The 22,468-nt window shown below is 36.1% G+C and overlaps 1 protein-coding gene and 2 pseudogenes across 1 annotated transcript in view; 1 reads left to right on the forward strand and 2 right to left on the reverse strand.

The window, feature by feature from the left end:
• Positions 1-404: 404 nt before the first annotated feature.
• On the reverse strand, positions 405-3,579 carry LOC143686020 (L-lactate dehydrogenase A chain pseudogene; annotated as a pseudogene).
• Positions 3,580-9,266: 5,687 nt separating this feature from the next.
• The window catches only part of CRLF3 (cytokine receptor like factor 3), a 49,249-nt gene continuing 36,047 nt past the window's right edge, over positions 9,267-22,468 (reverse strand). Inside the window, exons 7-8 of the mRNA XM_077165270.1 lie at positions 12,195-12,307; positions 9,267-10,668 (exon numbers count right to left, since the gene is read on the reverse strand). Coding sequence (XP_077021385.1) covers positions 10,418-10,668; positions 12,195-12,307 — 364 coding nt within the window. The 3' untranslated portion in view covers positions 9,267-10,417. The remainder of the gene's footprint in view (positions 10,669-12,194; positions 12,308-22,468) is intronic.
• Positions 13,894-15,269, forward strand: LOC143687878 (snurportin-1 pseudogene; annotated as a pseudogene).

Consider the following 22,468-nt stretch of genomic DNA (forward strand, 5'->3'; position numbering starts at 1 on the left):
GCAATGCTGGATTTACACATTGAAGTTCAGGATGTGATAAATTGAGGGGAAAGAAGTTGGACTAGGCATGTTGGATGAAGGAACCAGGAGGAATATAGCACACGGTAATCATGCGTTCTTCTGGTTTGAAAGGCAACTGCAGCATGTGCAACACTGGCATTGATGCCTCAGAGATAAGCTATTTTAAACTAACCAGTTTAGGACTACCCAAGGTAAGTATCATCTCCAACACCAGAATATACTCGTAAGGTTTTATGAACGATCCCTACTTCTAACTTGAAGAAATTGATGTTTTCTCTAGGTCATCTTAATAGCACTGCTATAATCACAGATCAGATAAAAAGGACAACATGCACAACCCCCAACTAAAATCCTGTTGTAATCTAGATAGTGAAGTAGCACATTACAGGACTTGAGAATTGCAGCTGTTTTTGGATCCCCCAAGGTGTATCTGCACTCTTCTTCAAACGGGCCTCTTCTTCAGGAGTCAGTCACCCTGATAATGTCTAATTTTCCATTCTGTCCCAAGATGTAAGGAACACTAAGAAAGACATCATATTTTATTCCATAGTGACCTTACTCATCGTGGAAACTGGAAGCACCCGCCTAAGATTCTTCATTATACTTTCTGCCAACTCTGCCACAGACAGCCCAATGGCCCAAGAGGTAGAACACTTCAGTTTGATCACCTCATAAGCACTGTTGACCACCTGTTTGTGAATCTCTTCCCACTGTTCCTTATCAGCATCAGTGCCTAAATCAGGTGCAGAATTTTCAAGGAAACCCCAGCAACATTCGCTCCACTCCATACAGGCACACTAGAGTCTCCACGCTACCCAAGGACCCACATGACAGCTTAATGGACGAATTCCCAGCTTCTATTTCATTAGGTAACAGAACCGAGCTGAATCCTGATTGCAACCACTTCCAATAATATGTTTTTTGGGAAAGTCACTTATTTTCCAAGCCACATAGGTCAAGATATTCACTGGATTGGAGAAAACAAGCAACTTGCTATTCGAGCTGTATTTTACATTAGAGATGATGAATTTAAAGATGTTCATGTTATGCTGTACCAAATTAAGACAGCTTTCTCCCTTTTGCTGATGTGCTCCCATCTTGGAGTTTGCAATGATGATACCCAGATGATACCCAGCTTGGAGTTTGCAATCACACTATAATCTTTGCCAGAGACAGTTTTTGGTGTTCTAAGGAAAAGACTGCCATGTTGGACGTCCATCATCTCTCCTTTCAATTTGTCTTCTATGATGTCAACAAGCACAAGTTCATCTGCCAATTCCTTCATTAAAATATGGATGGCACACAGCATACCAACAGAACCAACCCCAACAACTGTAATCTGATTCTGAGGGGGTCTGTTCTTCCTTAAGAAGATTCAGCTGATCCTTGAGAGTTGCCATTTTAGACTTGGAATGAAAAGGCACCAGGACTACCCGCTGAGCGGGCGTCAACAGCAGGCAGTGGCTCGGTCCAAACTCCACAGCAGCAGCTCCAATCTCACATGTGTTCTTAATAAGCTTTTGGTCTGCTTACTCAATCGGTTCTGTGCCCTTGAATTTTTTATCACTGCAGAGCCAAGAATTTAGGAACCATAATCCGGCAGCAAATTGGCTTGCTCAACTTCTATTCTACCGTTGTTTTAGTTTGCTAGGTTACTGAAAGCAGATACTATAAAATGGGTTGGCTTTTTATAATGGTAATTTAGTAGCTTTGAGGCTGAAAGTATCCAAAGAAAGGCATCATCGATACCGTACTTTCTTCCTAAAGACTGGTTTTCAGCTTCTTTTTTCAGGACTCTAGCAAGGACTCAAGGAAGAGAAATAAGATCCATCCTGGGCCATGCCTTAACTGAAGTAATCTAATCAAAAGGCCCTATTTACAGTAGGGTTACACCCACAGAAATGGGGAATGGGTTAGCTTTAAGAACATGGTCTTCTGGGGGTATGCATAGTTTCAAATCAAATCACCACAACCCTCCTTTTAGTATACCTTTCTTTAGTGTAAAGGAAGATGCTAACTTCTTGTCCCTTTGGCTATTTTCTAATGGCAAGCAAGTCTGAAGATGTGAAGATTTTCTTGGTGCTGAGAGTGTGTTGCTGTGATATCAACTGCACAATCCCTGATTCACAGCTACATCAGTGTGTTCCTGATCTCAACAATTATGTGTCAGACATAGTAACAGCCTTGACAGATCAGTTTTGTAATGTTCTCAGAGTCATCTCTGGGTTCCTGTTTCTCTAGCTTTTTCAGTGATTTTCTTTCTTTTGTAAATAATACTTTATTTTTAGGGCATTGTAGGTTGCAGAAAAATTGCAAGTTACAGAAAAAATTAAATATGTAACATATTTAATTTATATACCCCCACACACAAAGAGGTTTTCCTTATTATTAACATTTTGATTAATGTGCTACATTTGTTATAACCAATAGACCGATATTTTTAGAATTTTATTAACTTAAAGCCAATAATTTACATAAGTGTTCCTCTTTGTGTTGTACATTTCTACAGGACTTTGTTTTTTAATTTGATGTAGTAACACATATATCATAGAAGCTCATTTGAACAACTTTCAAATATACAATTCAGTGGTGTTGATTACATTCACAAGTTGTGCTACCATCACCACCATCTATTACCAAAACTTTTACGTCATCCTCCAGTGATTTTCTAAACGTGTTTTCCCAGTCTAAGTCTCTTTCTATTCAAATTACCTATTAACTTTTTGTTTCATGCATTCAACCTTGACCTTCGTTTGTCTTTGTTCAAATGGCAGAAAGACTTTCAGACCATATTTGTAAGATTCCCTTTTCTAATATGGCAGCGCTCCTTACTCCTCTATCCTCTTACCCTGTTCCTCATTAAAATGTAGCAACCATGAGACAAAATGATTACTAGGACAGTGACTGGCACATGGCAGGCACTCAGTAATATATGTTGAATCAGTAATTTTTGCAAGTTCCTTGAATATGCCATACCCTTCCATATGGCGGGCTTTTGAATATGCTGTTTTTCTGCCTTAAATGCTCCTTCAATTCCCTATCTCAATATTTAACAACTATTCACTCAATCTTCCAGCCAGTGGCTTAAAATGTCATGTCTTTTGAGATATCTTTCTTAACTCCCAGACTAGGTTCAGCCCTACTATGTTTTTTTTCTTCACAGCATTTATTATAATTACATTTTGTTCTTTCTTATAGATATATAAGAGAAGGGGCTCTTACCTGTTCTGTTTACTGCTATATCATAAAAGCTTAGCTGTGACTAGTCCAGATGTTTGCTGAAAAGATTATTCATTCAGAAAACACAACCTACTTAAAAATATCCTGTGGATTTTCACTGAATTAGAATATTACCTAAATATTTTGCTGAGGCCTAAAATGCTATAGTGTCTTTTCTTCCTTTTACTTTTTAAATATTTTTATTGAGATATCCTCATGCTCCATACAGTCCATCCAGTGTATACAATCAATGGCTCACAATATCATCAGGTAGTTGTATATGATCATTTTTAGAACATTTGCACCACTCCAGAAAAAGAAATAAAAAGAAAAAAGAAAAACCCTATAGCCCATACCCCTTACTCCTTCCTCTCATTGACCACTAGTATTGCAATCTCCCACCTTTTTTTTTTTTTACCCTTTTCTACCCCCCACCCCCCATTATTTAGTAATTTTTCTGTCCTTATTTTTTTACTTATCTGCTATAGCCTGGACAAAGGGAGTGTCAGCCACAAGGTCTTCACAATCATGCGATCACACTGCAAAAGCTACATAGTTTATACAACTGTCTTCAGGAATCAAGGCTACTGGAATACCATTCAACAGTTTCAGGTATTTCCTTCTAGCTATTCTAATTCTCTAAAAATTAAAAAGGGATATTTATATAATGCATAATAACCTCCAGAATGACCTCTTGACTCTATCTGAAATATCTCAGCCACTGAAACTTTGTCTAATTTCTCTCGTTTTCCTTTTTGTCAAGAAGGCTTTCTCAGAGCCATGATGCCAGATCCTGGCTCAACCCCAGGAGTCATGTCTCACATTGCCAGGGAAATTTACACCCCTGGGAGTCATGTCCCACATAGAGGCAGGGCAGTGAATTCATTGCTGAGAATGCCACAGTATCATGCCTGTATCTACCCTTTTGACTTCATTTTGGTTCACTCCTCACGTACTATGTTGCAGCCACGCTATCCCCCTTTCAATTCTTGGAATGCCTGCTCTCTGCCCATATCTTCATATAGCTGGCTTTTTTTTTTGTCATAGATCACTTTAAATATAAACTACTGGAAGAAGCTCTTTCTAACTACCCAATCTAAGGTAGCCTCTCGACCACTCTTAATCATTGCCTTATTCTAATTTTTTCTTAATTCCTATCCATATTCAACTTTTAAAAACTTATTTTCTTGTTCATTGTCTAACTCCCTATACTCGAAAGGAAGCTCCCTGAAGCCTTATTTGCCTTGTTCAATTTTTTCCATGCTTCTACTACATACTGCCCTTACAGGTGGTCTCAGGTCAATTTATTTTCAACATGTATCAAAATCTTTAATTAGTATACAGCTATTTAGAGGAAAATAACCATTTTATGATGATAAATAATAACATGAGAAAAAGGTCTAGCAAAATGTTTATTTCTTACAAGTTACTGCTGGAAGAAGTCCTTTAAATAAAACAGTATAGTGAAAATGCCTAAGAGAAGAATCAATTTTTTCAGATTTCTTCACAACTGCTCTAGTGTGAAGCAGCTTTTAAATTTTTATATGCACACGTTTTTAAAGAGCTGCTACTTCAGATAATAGTGACTCTTCAGTGTTTATTTTTATTTCCAAGTTTGTGATTTTTTAAAAGGCTACTGTTCTAGTTTGCTAGCTGCTGGAATGCAACACACCAGAGACAGATTGGCTTTCAATAAAAGGGGATTTATTTAGTTGACATATAGTTCTTCAGAGGAAAGGCAGCTAACTTTCAACTGAGGCTCTTTCTTATGTGGGAAGGCACAGGGCGATCTCTGCTGGCATTCTCTTCCGGCCTCTGGATTTCAACATCTTTCCCCAGGGTGATTCCTTTCTGTATCTCCGAAGGCCTGGGCTAAGCTGTGAGTGCTGAGATGAGGTATACTGAGCTGCCTGGGCTGTGCTACATTGAGTCTCTCATTTAAGCACCAGCCAATTAAATCAAACATCATCCATTGCAGCAGGCACGCCTCCTTAGCCGACTGCAGATGTAATCAGCAACAGATGAGGTTCACATGCCATTGTCTCATGTCCATAGCAATAGAACTAGAAACCTTCACCTAGCTAAGTTGACACCTGAATCTAACTACCACAGCTACTTTGGGGCTGTGAATTGTTTCACTGTCTTCTTACTCTCTCTTTTTAATTCTTAATGTGGATACCAGGCACTCCAGAATAAAGAGACTTCAGTTCCTTCTCTTCCAAAAATCTTGTAGCTACTGAACCAAAGAGATACATAGGCAAGGGACATAAGTCTTGTTTACCTTTAAATACACAGGTCCAACGATAGTGCCTGGTACATGTAGGTACCTAGTACATTTAAGAAAAAAATCCTTTTATTGTAAAATAAAACTGACAGAAAACCACATAGTAAAAAATATTTATTCCTTCTAGCCTCCAATGTTCTGGAGCAGCTAGAAGGATAAATCTGAGATGATGGTAAGGTAGCCCATGACAAACTTTGGGATCTTTCCTTTAACTACTTGTTGAGGAGTGCTTTGAAAACTACTGCTTTTTTCTTTCATTGCACTGTATATATGTTATATTATACAATTAAAAAAGTTTAGAAAAGGAGAAAAAAAAAAAGAAAATCATATAGCTCAACTGTATAGCTTAATGAATCATCACAAGGTAAACACCACCCAGATCAAGAAATAAAACTGAAAGTCCTTTCCCAATCACAACGCCCTCCTTTCTGTCAAAAGGAAGCATTACATGACTTTAACAGTAATTTATTGCTTGCATTTTCTTTTATGGTTTTATCACCTAAATCATCATCCTTAGCCACTATAGTTGAGTCTTGCTAAAAATTTAATGTCTTTTACATCTCTTTTTCATTTATGAGTTCCTTGTTATAACCTTACAATTTATGTACTGACAAATGCAGGCCATCTGACCTAGTAGTGCTTCTCCTCTGTCCTTGCTATAGATTTAATGCTCACCATCAGTCCTTATGTTGATGTCTCTCTACTCATACTGGTATCTGAAAAACTCATTTTCTAGTAAATTCTTCAGTAAGGGATCACAGTATCAATGTTCCCTGAGTTCACTTTGAAATAGTTAGTAAACAATTTGTTGTGTGAGCATATCTTTCCAGATGTCTTCATTGTCTATAAAGATGTTATTTTTCTACTTAATCTTTTTTCTTAAAGTAACTCCACGGAATTTTTCTTTGATATTTTTCAGTAGATCACTTTTATGTGACAAAAGTTCTTCCAAACTTCAGTGTGACAGGTTTCAGAAAGCTTTGTTAACTTCAGAGCTTCTTTTTCTGTTGTTTTTGTGTAGGGTTCAAAAATACAGTAGCTTGCTTTCTGGGGCTTTCTATGGGATTTTCCATTTCCCCACCTTGGTTTAGATTTTTTCTTTCCTTATCTCTTTGAATCTACCCTTCTCAATTTTAATTCTACCCCCAGAATTTCTTTCTATACAGAGAGAGTTCAGCCCATCAGTTTTAAGAATTTATAGGGCCAAACCACTCCAGTCCCTTCAGATTATTTTACCATGGGTCCTCTTACACTCATGTCATATTGGAAGAAGGAGTTTTAGCTGCTATTCCCACATTGCCACAGTATTTTCTACTGTGTGCCTTTTCGCTATTTGGAGGTACTCCTGTTTTCAAATATGTTAGACTCTTTCCCTTCCTCCTGCACAGATATTGATACATGCATGTCTTATTCTGTCAACTGGCTTATATTTGGGGATTAATGGAAATACCCTGTGACCTAGTCTTGTTGTAAATGTTGTCCATGGGCTTTTGCTATCTATCTAGGTGCTCTGTTTCCACGTAGAGATTAAAAACTCTATTGCTATCACTGACATCTTTCCCAAATCCATCTAGAATATTTTAATAAAAAAAAAGAATGCACATAACAAACTAATCTTTAGCATAATCAATTATAACAATATTATATTATTATGTATTACATAATGCAATATATTGCAGTTTATCTAGAATGTTTAGGGGGCAGAGAGAAAACATGCAGCACAGCAGAATTCTGTGCATTAGAGCAGCAAGCCTAATATAGCACAGAGACGATTTATCAGACTTTACAGACTCTTCTTTAAACAGACTGCATTTTGTCAATATACATCTTAAAGAACACAACTCAAAACTAAACATAAAGTTCTAGAAGAGTGAAAATCTCTTCTTTCATTTTGGATATCCTCAACTAATCAGGCTACAAAATCCAGTTATAAATCGTTCTTCTACTCTCACATCAATCATCAAGTCCTTTTGGGTTGAATTCAAATTTCTATTGGATATACATCTCTACTAGGACTGTCTAGCTCATTTTACAGTTATATTTCTCTCAAGGATTATTGCCTACTAACTGGTCTTTCTCATTTCAATTCATCTTTTGAAAATAAACCTTTTTACCTGCAGGATTAATTAGATACTAATTCTTTATCTTTTTTTATCTACATCTGGGGCATTCCCCTTCATATTCACTCCTCCCAGGAGCACAATGGTTCGAAGCTGGGACTCTAATTCAGGGCTAGAGTGGTGGCTAGACCACTAGTCATGACCTTAAACAAGTATATTGACATCTCTTAAGCCTCAGTTTCCTCCTCTGCAAAGTAAAAATAATAGTAATACTGTGCTGGTTTGAAGCTATTATGCACCCCAGAAAAGCCATGTCCTTTAATCCTCATTCAATATTGCTGGGTAGTATTTTTTTTTTTTGCATGGGCAGGCACCAGGAATTGAACCTGGGTCTCCAGCATAGCAGGCAAGAACTCTGCCACTGAGAAACCACTGCTGGCCCTGGGTGGTATTTTTTTTATTGTTTCCATGGAGAAGTGACCCAACCAATTGTGGGTGGTAACTTTTGATGAGAAGGTTCCCATGGAGATGTGTCTCCACCCATTCCAAGTGGGGTTGCTTACTGGAGCCCTTTAAGAGGGAACCATTTTGAAAAAACTTTTAGAGCCGACAGAGCCCACCCAACCAGAGACCTTTGGAGATGAAGAAAGAAAACGCCCCTGGGGGAGCGTCATGAAACAAGAAGCCAGGAGAGAAAGCTAGCAGACTTCACCATGTGCTCTTCTAGCTGACAGAGAAACCCCAAACTTCATTGGCCTTCCTTGAGTGAAGGTAACCTCTTGTTGATGCCTTAATTTGGACATTTTTTATAGCCTTGCCTTAATTTGGACATTTTTTATAGCCTTGCCTTAATTTGGACATTTTCACAGCCTTAGAACTGGAAACTTTCAACTAACAAATTCCCCTTTTTAAAGCTGTTCCATTTCTGGTATACTGCATTCTAGCAAACTAGACAAGTACCAATATCATAAATATGTATACAGATTCAATACGCTAATCAATGTATTTTAAAATTTCAACACTGTGTCGGGCACACAGTAGGGGCTTGGTAAATGTAAACTCTCATTATCATCACTCACACTCTCTCTTCTCTCCTGGCACAAGGTCTAGCAGAGAGTAGACATTTTAGTATTTGTAAACAAATAGTTTTGGAATACTAGGCTCCTTTATCTCTTAGAACAGAATGAGTTAATCCTAAAAAAAAAACTTAAGCTCACAGTTCAAGGAAAAACGAAAATCAATATTTAAATTATTTTCAGAGTTAAAAATATTACAGTCCACTGTCTATAATTAAGTCAGGTTTAAGTCACTTTTGTGAAAAGGCAAATGGGTTTCTACAAGTATAAATTTAAGATAACATTCTCCTATACAGGATTAGAACAAAGATGTTCAATAAATATTTGCTGAATGAAGGGAATGGCATGAAGAAGTTCTGAAGAAAATAACTCATCTACTTTCATTCTACCCAGCATTTACTGTGTGTATGTTATATGTTATGCACTATGCTTGGTATCAAATATACAGAATATAAGAAAGGACAAGTTATCCTTTTATAAGTTATAGTAAAGTCTGAATTCAAATGACTGGAGCCACAAGAAGCCCTCTCCCTTTCTATTAAACACTATGTGGTTAATATAGAAAGTAGATTAAAACTGAATTCATCAAATCTCATGGGAAAAAAATACACATATGTAACTTTAGTTTATTTATTTTGTTTCAGACAATTGGACAAGGCATGTACATTCTGGCACATCTTCTTAGCAATCATAGCCAAAGTGAAAGGTGACTTATACATAAAAGGCAAGGGGAAAAGGTCATGATCATCTAACAGGGAATTTGAATCCCCAAATAAATTATCTCACAAAAATATCAAAATTGCTTTTCTAAACAGTTTCTACTGGTAAAAAAGTACAAAAGAAATTCACATTAAAAAAAAATCTGTAGGCTGGTATAGCAAGTTAAGATCATCGTTTTTACACATTAAGTTTGTCAAATAAATATTTTACACAAACTTAAGTTTTAAAAAAACAGGTCAAGTATTTACGCTGTTTGTTTGGTCCACTAAAAGACCATTTATCAAACTGACATTAAACTGCAAATTATATGCCTCAAATGGTGCACGCATATCACAGAGGCTGGATATGCACATGTGCATATTATATACCTGTGAAATGGCTAACACTATTGTGTATGCTACTCCCATAAGTAGTTTTACCCTGTAAAAATCCCCTAGCCTATTTTGAATTGAATTGCAAAGAGAACAAAGGATAATACTTTGACTATTTGTAGACATTTGCTCAGAATTAAAAAAAATGCAAACATTATAATGCTTTGGGGAATTAAAGATTATTGAACATAAGATTAAAGTCAACACTGCTTACAAAATACCTGACATGGAGAGAATATTCCACATACTCATGTAGAGAGGACATGAGTGAATGTATATTACAGAACCCTGACTTCTATCTGGTTTATTTCTATTTTTTTATTCTAGTTTTACATGGCCTTAGATCCTTAAAACATGGAGATTTAATAAAATAATATTATATTATCTGTTTTCTATTTTAATAAACCAACTTTTAAAACAATTTGACTTTTATTATGACTTGTTATTTCAATTGACACTATACTAAAAATAAAATGGGCTGCAATATGGTTTTGTCCACAACATTCAAGTATCTTATTGCTAAAACATTCCAAAATGAATTCAGTAAACATGTTTAATTTCCAATCACCTGAGAGATGAATCCAACTATTCTTATCAATTACAACTAAACTGGGTCAAGAACAGCTACGTTAAAACCCTGCAAACCAAAACCACTCATCCAAAAATCTAAAATACTAACACTTTCCATCCAGGATAGAAAAACGAACATCCAAAATACAGAGAACCACACGACTGATCAAGTAACCAATCAAATACTACTTCTCTGTTATTTGAGCTAATAGTTACTCGAAGCTTGAAGTTTCCCCCTTCACTGGTGTTTCCTAGAGTCACAGCTTCAATGTCAAATGTGACAGTGGACCCAGAAGTAACTGCAGGCAACTGATTAGTCATTTCTTTTCCATTTACAAAAACTGCACCTAAAAGGTAAAGAATTATTTACATAATGAGCAATAATTGTAAAAGAACTGAAACTGCTTCTAGATTATTGGTAATGTCACTAATTTCCTGAGATAAAGAAATAACATTTTGGAATGCCAACAGATCACACATAATGTGTTTTAATAAAATTAACTTCTCATCCTTATAACACAAGAAGAAGTTAAAGCATTAATCAGAGTTAATTAGAGTTCTGGTCCAGAGCTCTACTCTTGTTCAATAGAAACTGAGTTTCTCATAAGGATGCCATCAAAAGAAACTTGACTTCATTACAAATGTACATCATGTGAAACAGCAAGACTGTTTTGTATGAAATAAACAATAATCATTTTCTACCTCATACTTGATCTCATTAACACATCTTGGCAGTGATTTTTAAAAATAATAAGTGTGGAATAAGATACTGTGCCAGTCTGAAAGGACGTATGTACCCTAGAAAAGCCATGTTTTAGTCCTGATCCCATTTTGTGGAGGCAGCTGTTTCTTCTAATCCCTATTCAGCACCGTGTGCCCGAAATTCTGATTAGATCATCTCCCTGGAGACGTGACTCAATCAAGAGTGGTTGTTAAGCTGTACTGGTTGGGGACCCATTACAGATGGGTCTTGATTAGTGTACTGGAATCCTATAGAAGAGGAAACATTTTGGAGAAAGGAGGCGATTCAGGGAGAACAGAGAATGACAAGAGAGAAAGCCATGAGACACTGAGAGAGCAGAATACTGCAAAACCATGAAGCAGAGAGTTCACCAGCCAGCGACTTTTGGAGATGAAGAAGGAAAACACCTCCAGGGGAGCTGGAGAGGAAACTAGCAGATAACACAATATTTGCCATGTACCCTTCCAGCAGAGAGAGAGAAACCCTAACCATGTTCGCCATATGCCTTTCCACTTGAGAGAGAAACCCTAAACTTCTTTGGCCCTCTTGAATCATGGTTTCTTTCCTGGATGCCTGAGATTGGACATTTCTATAGACTTGCTTTAATTGGGGTATTTCCAAGGCCTAAAAACTGTAACTGCCCCTTTTTAAAAGCCATTCCATTTCTGGTATATTGCATTCTGGCAGCTAACAAACTAGAACAGATACCAAACAGCAATAGAGATACATAACAAATTAAGTAAACTCTCCTCAGGACTCTAATCTATAAAATGAGTATATTGAATTTAGATGACCTATACACACAGAATTTAGAGGCAGCCTGCCTGATTCAAATCCCAATAGTCACTTCCTAGCTCTGTGAGTTTAAGCCAGTTACTTCAACTCTTTGTATTTCAGTTTTCATCATTTATGAAATGGCTATAACACTACCATTCCCGTCAAAGGGTGTTAGAATGATTAAATGATTTATTTGTAAAGGGTTTAGAATGATATTTGGTACAAAGTCACCATATATCATCAAGACCTAAAACTTCTTACATTCTAAAATAAATGTATCATTTTGCGGTAGGTTCATATTTTGCTATAGTAATTCATATATTTCAAGGAGAATGACAATTATTTAACTCTTACCATTTGTACTAATACACACTGCTTGATCCCGCTGCAAAGAATCATATCCATTCTGTTTTTCTGCACACACTCCTATACTGTCTCTTCTGTCTGGTTGTCCTACAGTTTCAACTCTGTAAATGAGGGAGACAAGTCATTTGGTCTTTATTTTTTCTAACATGGTATCTAACACCTACTAAGCATAAAAAGAGCAGTCTCATCACAATTGTTCTTTTCTAAATAATAATAGTAACAATAATTGAGCACTTTTTCCATCACTGTTCTAAAAGTTTTTTTTCCTCTCTCTCTATCAAAATAATCCTGTTCAATTCCCATAACAATCTATGAGGTAGGTGCTGTTATCAGAACCATTTTAATGATGAGGAAACAGGAGGAAAAGGAAAAAAAATTTTTTTAATTTATTAATTAAAAAAAATTTAACAAACGAAATATAACATTAACATAGATAATCAGTAATTCACAATATCATCACTTAGTTACATATTCATCATTTCTTATAACAATTTGCATCCATTCAGAAAAAGAAGTAAAAAGACAATAGAAAAAGAAATAAAGCGAAAACAGAAAAAAAAAAAAGAGATTATACCTACCATACTCCTTACCCCTCACTTTCACTGATCACTAGCATTTCAAACTAAATTTATTTTAACATTTGCTCCCCCTATTATTTATTTTTATTATTTATTTTAATTTTTGTTCCATATGCTCTAAATTTTTTAAGGTTAAATAACTTGAGTAAGATCATCTGGCTGATGAGTAGTGGAACCAGTATAGTTGAATCCAGGAATTCTGACTGCAGAGTCACCACTAATGGTTATAGTGTCACATCTGCATTATATATTCTGGCTCTAGATATGTTGAAAATATGTCATGTTTACTATTAGAATGAATGTGACCATACCATTACTTCTGTCACAGACTTTGGACTTTAAAATGAAAGTTTATGCAATGAAGAGATTACTGTTTATCAAGTATTTAAAGCCCTTAATAACAGATAGTATAATCTTAAAAAAAAGATTTTATGGTTATGAGCACAATATTTTGCTTGGAAAACTTCCTATTTGGAAAGTTTTAGCCTTTCGTTTTATCTCAAATCTGCCAGGATGTTCCTCACATACTTTAGAAACAGGAAATATAAAGGTAAACAGATGCCCCTATTCCTGTTACACAGTTCTATCAAAAATGAAGAAAGCAAGACTTGGCAAAGAAAGAGAAAGAAAAATTAGTGTGGAGTGGAATGTGGCCTTCCAAGGATAGAACTGATTACTTTCATTGACATGGACTCAAGCTGTATTTCATTTTAAAGTAGGAAACATACACATCATTATGAATATGAGGGCAAGTTTCTGAAGTAATTTCACATCCAAGCCAGCAGGCTAAAGAAATATGAGGAATTATATTTTTACTGAACATTTCTGTACAATTATTTTCATAGGAAATCTGGAACAAAAATGAATGTAGAACATTTTGGGATGTAGTTTCTAAAATCTGTTTCAATGGCATCCCAAATAATTTTATACATTGTCTTCATTTTTACTTAGTTAAAATTCTCCATTTTTGGGGGGCCGGGGAGGAGGAGGAGCAGGAGGCCGAGGAAGCATGTGGGTCTGGAGCGCGGAGTAGGAGCCTGGGAGGATCAGAATTTTGGAAGTTAAGAGGCGTGGGTAGCGGTGAAGTGTAACCCCTGGCGAGAAGCTAGACCACCTAGAGTTAAGGGAAGATGGAAGAGCTGAGCCAGGTCCTGGCTAGTAGCTTTTCTGTGTCCCAAGATCTGAATAGCACAGCAGCCCCACATCCCCGCCTGTCCCAGTACAAGTCCAAGTACAGTTCCTTGGAGCAGAGTGAGCGGCGCTGTCGGTTACTGGAACTGCAGAAATCCAAGCGACTGGATTATGTGAACCATGCTAGAAGACTGGCTGAAGATGATTGGACAGGGATGGAGAGCGAGGAAGAAAAAGATAAGGAAGATGATGAAGAAATGGACATTGATGCTGGCAAAAAGTTACCAAAATGCTATGCTAATCAATTGATGCTTTCAGAATGGTTAATTGATGTTCCTTCAGATTTGGGTCAGGAATGGATTGTGATTGTGTGCCCAGTTGGAACAAGAGCCCTCATCATGGCCTCTAGGGGCTCTACGAGTACCTACACCAAGAGTGGTTACTGTGTCAACAGATTTTCTTCTCTTCTCCCAGGAGGCAACAGGCAAAACTCAACAATGGCAAAAGACTACACCATTCTGGATTGCATTTACAGTGAGGTAAACCAGGCCTACTATGTTCTGGACGTGATGTGCTGGAGGGGACATCCTTTTTATGACTGTCAGACTGATTTCCGATTCTACTGGATGCTTTCAAAGTTACCTGAAGAAGAAGGACTAGGAGAGAAAACCAAGCTCAATCCTTTTAAATTTGTGGGACTAAAGAATTTCCCATGTACGCCTGAGAGCTTGTGTAAGGTGCTGTCTATGGATTTCCCTTTTGAGGTAGATGGACTTCTCTTCTACCACAAACAGACCCATTATAGCCCTGGAAGCACTCCGCTGGTGGGCTGGCTGCGCCCTTACATGGTGTCAGATGTTCTTGGTGTCGCTGTGCCAGCTGGCCCACTGACCACCAAGCCAGAATATGCTGGGCACCAGCTCCAGCAGATTATTGAGCACAAGAGGAGCCACAAGGAGGACATGAAGGAGAAACTTGTACATAAGGCCTCCGAGAATGGACACTATGAATTGGAGCACCTATCTACCCCCAAGCTAATGAGTCCTCCCTGTGGCCTAGACCACACTGGGAGTCTCATGGAAAACTAAAGAGGGCAGCTTCCTGTGGGAGTTACAGGATGATACCCAGCCTCTGAAGGAAACTGGGGATAAGGACAGACAATAACAGGTGACTTCATTTTAGTCACTTGAACTGGAAACCAGCTTATCTACTATCTGAATGCTGGCTTAAGCATTTGGGAGGGTTCCTAGATGGGGTGATATCAAGATTGATGAGTTGAACTACTCCTGCTGTGAAAAGTATATCCCAGATCCACAGTGTAAATATATGTCATTCTTAAGAAAAAAAAAAAAAAAAACTCCATTTTTAAATTTCATCATTGAATCATGGATTATTTCGAAGTGTGTTGTTTTCTAAATATCTGAAGATTTTCCAGGTATCTTTCAGTTTTTTATTTCTATCTGAATTCCATTTTCACCATAAACATCATGCATATGACTTGATTCTTTTAAATTTATTGAAATCTGTTTCGTAGCCTAGAATATCGTCTATTTTTCAAGGCCCAGAATATGCACCTGAAAAGAATTGTATCTACTGTTATTAGTAAGTCAACTAGGTCAATTTGATTGAAAATGCTGTTTAAATCTTCTGTGTTCTTACTAATTTTTCTACTTGTTCTGTCAAGTATTGAACAGTTTACTATTTTTTTAATTAATCTATTTCTCCTTGAAGTAAGTTTCTGTTTCATGTATTTTCAAACTCTTTTATTGGTCTATAAAGATTAGTTTCTTTATATCCTCATTATCATTTTGAAATGACCAAGTTTGTCCATGGTCATATTATTTATTCTAAAATCTACTTTGTTTAATACTAATATAGCAACTCCAGTTCTTTTTTTAAAATTATTGCTAGCATAATATCTTTTTTCCATCACTTAATTTTAAGTTATTTGCATTTCTTTATTGAAAGTAATATTTTTGCAAACAGCAAATAGTTGAGTCTTGGTTTTTCATCCTATCTGACATTTTATACTTTCGAATTGTGATGTTTTATCCATTATATTTAACTTAATTACTGTATTAATTATTCTATTTGTACTTATATGCTCTGGCTTCCCTCTTGTTAACAGAGTTCTATCAAAAATGAACTCTTGCTCTCTCCTCTTCGGTGCTGCCCATGGAGGTGACACCCATCTCCCACCCAGCATCACAGCTGCTCTTGGACCCCTCATGAAGCCCAAGATCATCAAAAAGAGGACCAAGAAGTTCATCCAGCACCACTCAGACCAATATGTCAAAATTAACTGCCAGAAACCCAGGTTCGATTCCCGGTGCCTGCCCATGCAAAAAAAAAAATCAAATATAACTGGGAGAAACCCAGAGACATCGAAAACAGGGTGCAGAGAAGATTCAAGGGCCTGATCTCGACACCCATCACTGGTAATGCGAGGAACAAAAAAACGAAACACTTGCTGTCTAGCGGCTTCCAAAAGTTCCTGATCCACAATGCCAAAGAGCTGGAAGTGTTGCTGATTTGCAACAGATCTTACTGTGCTGAAATTGCTCACAAAGCCATCGCAGGAAGAATAGCCCAGCTGGCCATCAGAGTCACCAACTCCAATGCCCAGCTGTGCAGCAAAGAAAACAAACAGCAGTCCTGTGCAAGTTTTATTTGCATGAAATAAAACAACAAAAAGTAAAAAAAAAAAGAGCTCTCACTTATGTATTAGATTTTATCCCTCTTCCCAATTAAAAGGTATTTCACCAGGAAAAAAAAAATGAATATAGACAATAGCAGAATATGGCAATTATCAGTAAGTAATTTTAAAACCTCGTCAACGCATGTAAATCAATCAGAACAAGAAAATAATCCAAAAGAAAAACAGGCAAAATATATAGTTAGGAAATCCACACAGATAAAAACCAGAATGGACAAATAAATCCATAAAAAGATATCTGACCTGATTAGAAATTAGGGAAAAATGAGAAACAGAATAAGATACCATTTCCCACAAAACTTTAAAAAACGGGCTACACTAAGTTCTGCAGAGAACATGAATAGGAATTCTCATATACTACTACTGGGAATATAATTTGCATGGTTACTGGAGAAAACAATGTAACAATATCTGGTGAAGCTGAACATGTGCATAGACAATGACCCATAATTTCTCTGCTCTTTATACTACCTTGAAAAATTCTATCATCTGTACACAAGGAAACATATACAAGGATATTCACCGCACCACTATAGTAATGTTTATAACAGACACTCAAAATAACCCAAACATCAATCAGTAGAGAAATGAAAAAAATATTTATATTAAAGCAATTAAAAATAAGTAAACTGGGCAGGCTACGGTGGCTCAGCAGGCAGAGTTTTTGCCTGCCATGCCACAGACACGAGTTCGATTGCCGGTTACTGTCCAAGCAAAAAAAAAAAAAAGTAAATTAAGTAGATCATTGTGAACAAAACTCAAAAACATAACTTTGAGTGAAAAAAGTAACTAAGTTCTATTATATTATATACTATTACGGTAAAGTAAATTTTTGTTCTTTTTTCATGGGCAGGCACTGGGAATTTAACCTGGTCTCCGGCATGACAGATGAGAATTCTGCCTGCTGAGCCACCATCACACAACTCTATATTAGTGTAAATTTTAAAACATACCAAAAACTTGGATTTGAGACTCAAGAAAATGATAGTTATGGATTATAACTTTCTGAATAAAATAAGAATCCATGAATTCACACCAATGTATATATACAGGTGAAGAAAAATCTCTTAGAGTAGAATACAAACTAGTAAATATAGAAGGAATGATGAAATAAGAAAAATCACCATTTTGCAACTATCATAATAATAATTAATTAAGGCAAGAATCAACAGATGCCAAACTAGTGCATAACTGATGAGTAACAGGATATTTACATGGACTGCAACTATTTGCTCACAAGATAGTTATTAATTATTATAAACTATAAATTGGAGAAACCTGGCAGATACCACCTTAACCAAGTGATTAAAGTTAGCATCAGCAACATGCACACCAACAGCAAGTGGCTTCTGATGTGACGCGCAGGGAAAAAAATTCACTTTTATAATATTCCTGCCAAAGATGTATAACTGGAATCTAATCATAAGGAAACATCAGACCAACCCAAATCAAGGGATATTCTATAAAATAACTGCATTATATATTTTTAAAAAGTCAATGTCATGAAAGTCAAAAGACACAGGAACTATTAGACATTAAAAGAAACTAGAGACTGTTAGTTTGCAAGCTGCCAGAACGTGATATACCAGAACTGGGAAGGCTTTTAAAAAGGGGAGTTTAATACATTACAAGTTTACAGTTCTAAGAAAGTGAAAGTGTCCATATTAAGGCACCAACAAGAGGTTACTTTCACTCAAGAAAGCCTGATGGGTCAGGAACACCTGTGCCTGCTGGGAAATCTCATGGCTGGCACCTGCTGGTCCCCTGCTCCTGGGCTCCACTGCTTTCAGCCTCGGTTCCTGTGAGGGTTCCTCACTTTGCTTTTCCAGGGCTGGCTTTCATCTCTTGGCTTTCCTTGGCTCTCTCCAGGTTCTGGCTCGCTTAACATCACATGGTGATGTCTGCTGGACTCCAAGCACCTCCAAATATCTATGCGTCTGTTCTCCCAGTGTTGGTATCTGTATCAGTTCTCTCTCTGTCAGCTCTGCCATTTCTGAAGGCTCTGAGGATTCTGTCATTTCTGGCTCTGTCCAAATGTTTTCTTTTTTAAAGGTTTCCAGTAAGCTAATCAAGATCCACCTGGAATGGGTGGAGTCACATCTCCCACTAATCAAAGGTCACACCCACAACTGCGTGCATCACACCTCCATGGAGATAATCTAATCAAAAGTTTCCAAGTACAGTATTGAATTAGGATTAAGAGAAATGGCTGCCCCCACAATACTGGATTTAAACTGATTAGGCTTAAAACATGGCTTTTCTGGGGTACATAATATTTTCAAACCAGCACAGAGATATCACAACAGAACATAATGTATGACCCAAGAATTTTTTCTATAAAGAACATTATTTGGAACAATTAAATCTGATAGGGTATGTAGGTTAGACAACAGTACTCTATTACTATTTATACTATTATTAACTAATTATTAATTAATGTTAATTTTCTGATTTTGGTAATCTCTTTGTTTTGGGGAAATACTGAAAGTGATTCTGAAAAATGCTGAGAAAATGATAAAGCGAATATAGTTTTGAGGAATCTCAGGGATGGATATTTGAGGATTTTTGTATCATTCCTACAATTTTACTGCAATTCTGAAATTATATTTAAAAAGGTAAAAAAAAACACTAAAAGTAACATATGGATTAATAAATATGTATAGAGGAATGTAGAGAATACAAGAGACCTAAATTCCATTTCTAATATCCCCAATATTTTGTTTATCTAAAAAAAATAAAAACATGTTTATATATATATATATATTTCTGTTGTATGCTGTATGGCGGGGTCACATTTCATTCTTTTTCCATGTGAATATTCCATTAATGCAACACTATTTGTTGAATTTTTGTTTGTTTTTTTGTTTGGTTCATTTGTTTTGGGGAAGTGCATGGGCAGGGAATTAAACCTGGGTCTCCTGCATGGCAGGCGAGAATTCTACCACTGAACTACCCTTGAACCCTCCAAACCATGTTAATATTTATTATTTCTGGATAGAGGGTAGCAGATACATTTTACATTATACATTTTTTCAGTAAATCAACTTTTTAATTGAATAATTAATTAAAATAAAACTGCTTGCAATTAAAAAGGTCCCACAAAGCAGTGAGAAAAAGATCAGAGGAGGAAAGGGAAAAAAGTCTTTATTGGAATAAATCACAAAATAGCTCATAAAAACATCCTGCTGCACAAAATAGCATTTGAAAAACAAGACAAACATGGTATAAAAATGTTATAAAATTTACTCTGAACATAGAGTGAACTAGGAAAGTAAATGGCTAATAGGTTTGAAAAACAATATTTCCTTGGTTCACTAAAATAACTTCTAAGAAAGAATATAAGAGCAAAATCTTTGAATTTTCAAATTGCAAGACAAGTAGTCAGGAAATTATATCCTAAAAACCGATTGTAGTTTTTCTCTCATATAAACAAGTCCTGCAAGAAACTCGATATAAATCTTACAAATACAAGAACTGTATTAAAACCACAAAATAATTCATGCTAGAGTACAGTGACCTTCTCTAATGCATTTTAAAATGAGATACAATTAATAAATTTATATACAGGTTGGTAGGAATGCATCTATTGCATATATACTAAAGTTGAAAGTTCTGGCAGAATAAAATCTGGCTGATTTTATTAGAGGCAGAAATATTTTGAGAAAGAACATTATCCAGTTAAAGGAGAGGAAACTATTTTACTCTTATTACTCTGCAATTTGGCTAACTTTTACTAGATTTAAGTAGCATAACCTCACTATCATACAATTTCAAATTTCCTCCTTCTCAAAGTGAACGCCTGGACCAAAGATCCAAAAAGAGTCCAGCTGCATTGCTGATGAACATATAAAAAATGCCCATCTTCATAGTCAGTACAAGAAATAAGAATTAAAATGAGAATTTTATTTTGGATTATCAATTACAGATTGAGAAGCAGCAGCAAAACTTAATATTAAAAAGGATGTGGTGACATCAGTATCCTCATACACTGCTGGAAAGACTGAAAATGCTTCCGGGAATACAGATAGTCTGTGTGTCGCTAACAGGAAGCTATCCTAAGGAAGAGGGAATAAGCCCTATATCGACAAACAGCGTCATGGCACAGCTTAACTTGTTGGGAATAATGAAAGAGAAGAGATGCCTTAACAAGTCATGGCAAAGGATTTTTGAAATAAGAATATGTCCCTTTACTTACTACATTAATCCTAAAATAGAAATTATCCTCTCTCATAACAAAACAAGTAATTTGAATAGTCCAGTATCTATTACAGAAACTGAACATTTTCCAAAAAAGAACTCTCTAAGATGGAAATTCACTGGTGAATACTTCCAAACACTTAAGTAAGAAATAATACCAATTTTACACAAACTCTTCTGGGAAAAAAAAAAGAAGAAACACTTTCCAATTCATTTTATGAGGTCAGCATTACCCTGATACCAAAACCAGACAGACATTGTAAGAAAAATATCTCTCTTGTGAGAGGCATAAAACTCCTCAGCAAAATATTAAAAATCAAATTTATACATATATATTAAAATAGATAACTGGGCGGGTCACGGTGGCTCAACAGGCAGAGTTCTCGCCTACCATGCTGGAGAGCCGGGTTCATTTCCTGGTGCCTGCCCATGTCGAAAAAAAAAAATTCATTAAGAAAAAAAAAGTTGACTTTAGCTCCTTGCTTTTCATTAGATAGAGGTGTGTGCATATGTGTTTAAGTATCTGTGATGTCTGTATATGATGCATTTAATGACGTTTTATGGCTCAATCCTTTTTATGCCATCTTAGAATGTCATGCTCTGTTATTTTTCCTTGTGATAGTAGTACGGAAAAAGTTCTTCACTATATTATACTTTAACTTCTCTCTGAGTAGATTTTTTTTGATATTTGAAAAAGACATGATATTGTGTCATGTACTCTTCTTTTCATCACGTATTTGTATACTTTGCATTGCTGGGTATGATCGGTTTCATTTGACATTAAACATTTATTTTTCCCTTTAAGTGTTTTTTTTTTTTAGTTACAAAAGTAATACCCTTAATTTTTACAAATCATTCAACCCAAAATTTAATAAACACTCCTCCAAATCATTCAAGTGTACACATATATACATAACCCTCGATATCAACCTCTCATGATAATCAGTTAACATTATGATATGTTTCTTCCATATCTTTCTCATATGGTCAATAAAATAGACACATTTAAAAAGTTTTAAATGTGCATCTATTTTCCAAAATTAGATAATAACATGTATACTCTCCAACTTGAATTTTTTCACTTAAAATATTTTGGGCATACTTTGTCAATAAATGCATATATCCATATAAATAGAAAGATAAAAATAGATAGATAAAAAAAAAAAATAGATGACCAAGTGTGGTTTCTTGAGGGACTACAAAGCTAGTCCACTGTGCCAGTTTGAAACTTACGTACCCCCACAAAAGCCATGTTTTAATCCTGATCCGATCTTGTGGGGGCAGCTGTTTCTTTTAATCCTGATTCAATAGTATATGGTGGATTTTTTTTATTAGATGATCTCCACAGAGATGTGATGTGCCCAATTATGGGTTGACCTTTTGATTAGAGGGAGAAGTGACTCCATCCAAGATGGGTCTGAATTAGTTTACTAGAGTACTTCAAAAGCGGAAGAACTTTGGAGAAACCTCAGATGCAGATGCTTGGAGAACAGTTGGTTCAGAGCTGACTGAGACACGTATGTTTGGGGATGCTTGAAGTGGCGACAGAACAGATGCCTAGACGTGGGAAGAGCCCAGCAGGTACCACCATGTGCTTTCCCATGAGATGCTAAGCAAGCCAGAAACCAGAGTTGTACCCT

The sequence above is a fragment of the Tamandua tetradactyla genome, chromosome 6, assembly GCF_023851605.1.
Source record: "Tamandua tetradactyla isolate mTamTet1 chromosome 6, mTamTet1.pri, whole genome shotgun sequence".
In the NCBI taxonomy this organism is placed as follows: Eukaryota; Metazoa; Chordata; class Mammalia; order Pilosa; family Myrmecophagidae; genus Tamandua; species Tamandua tetradactyla.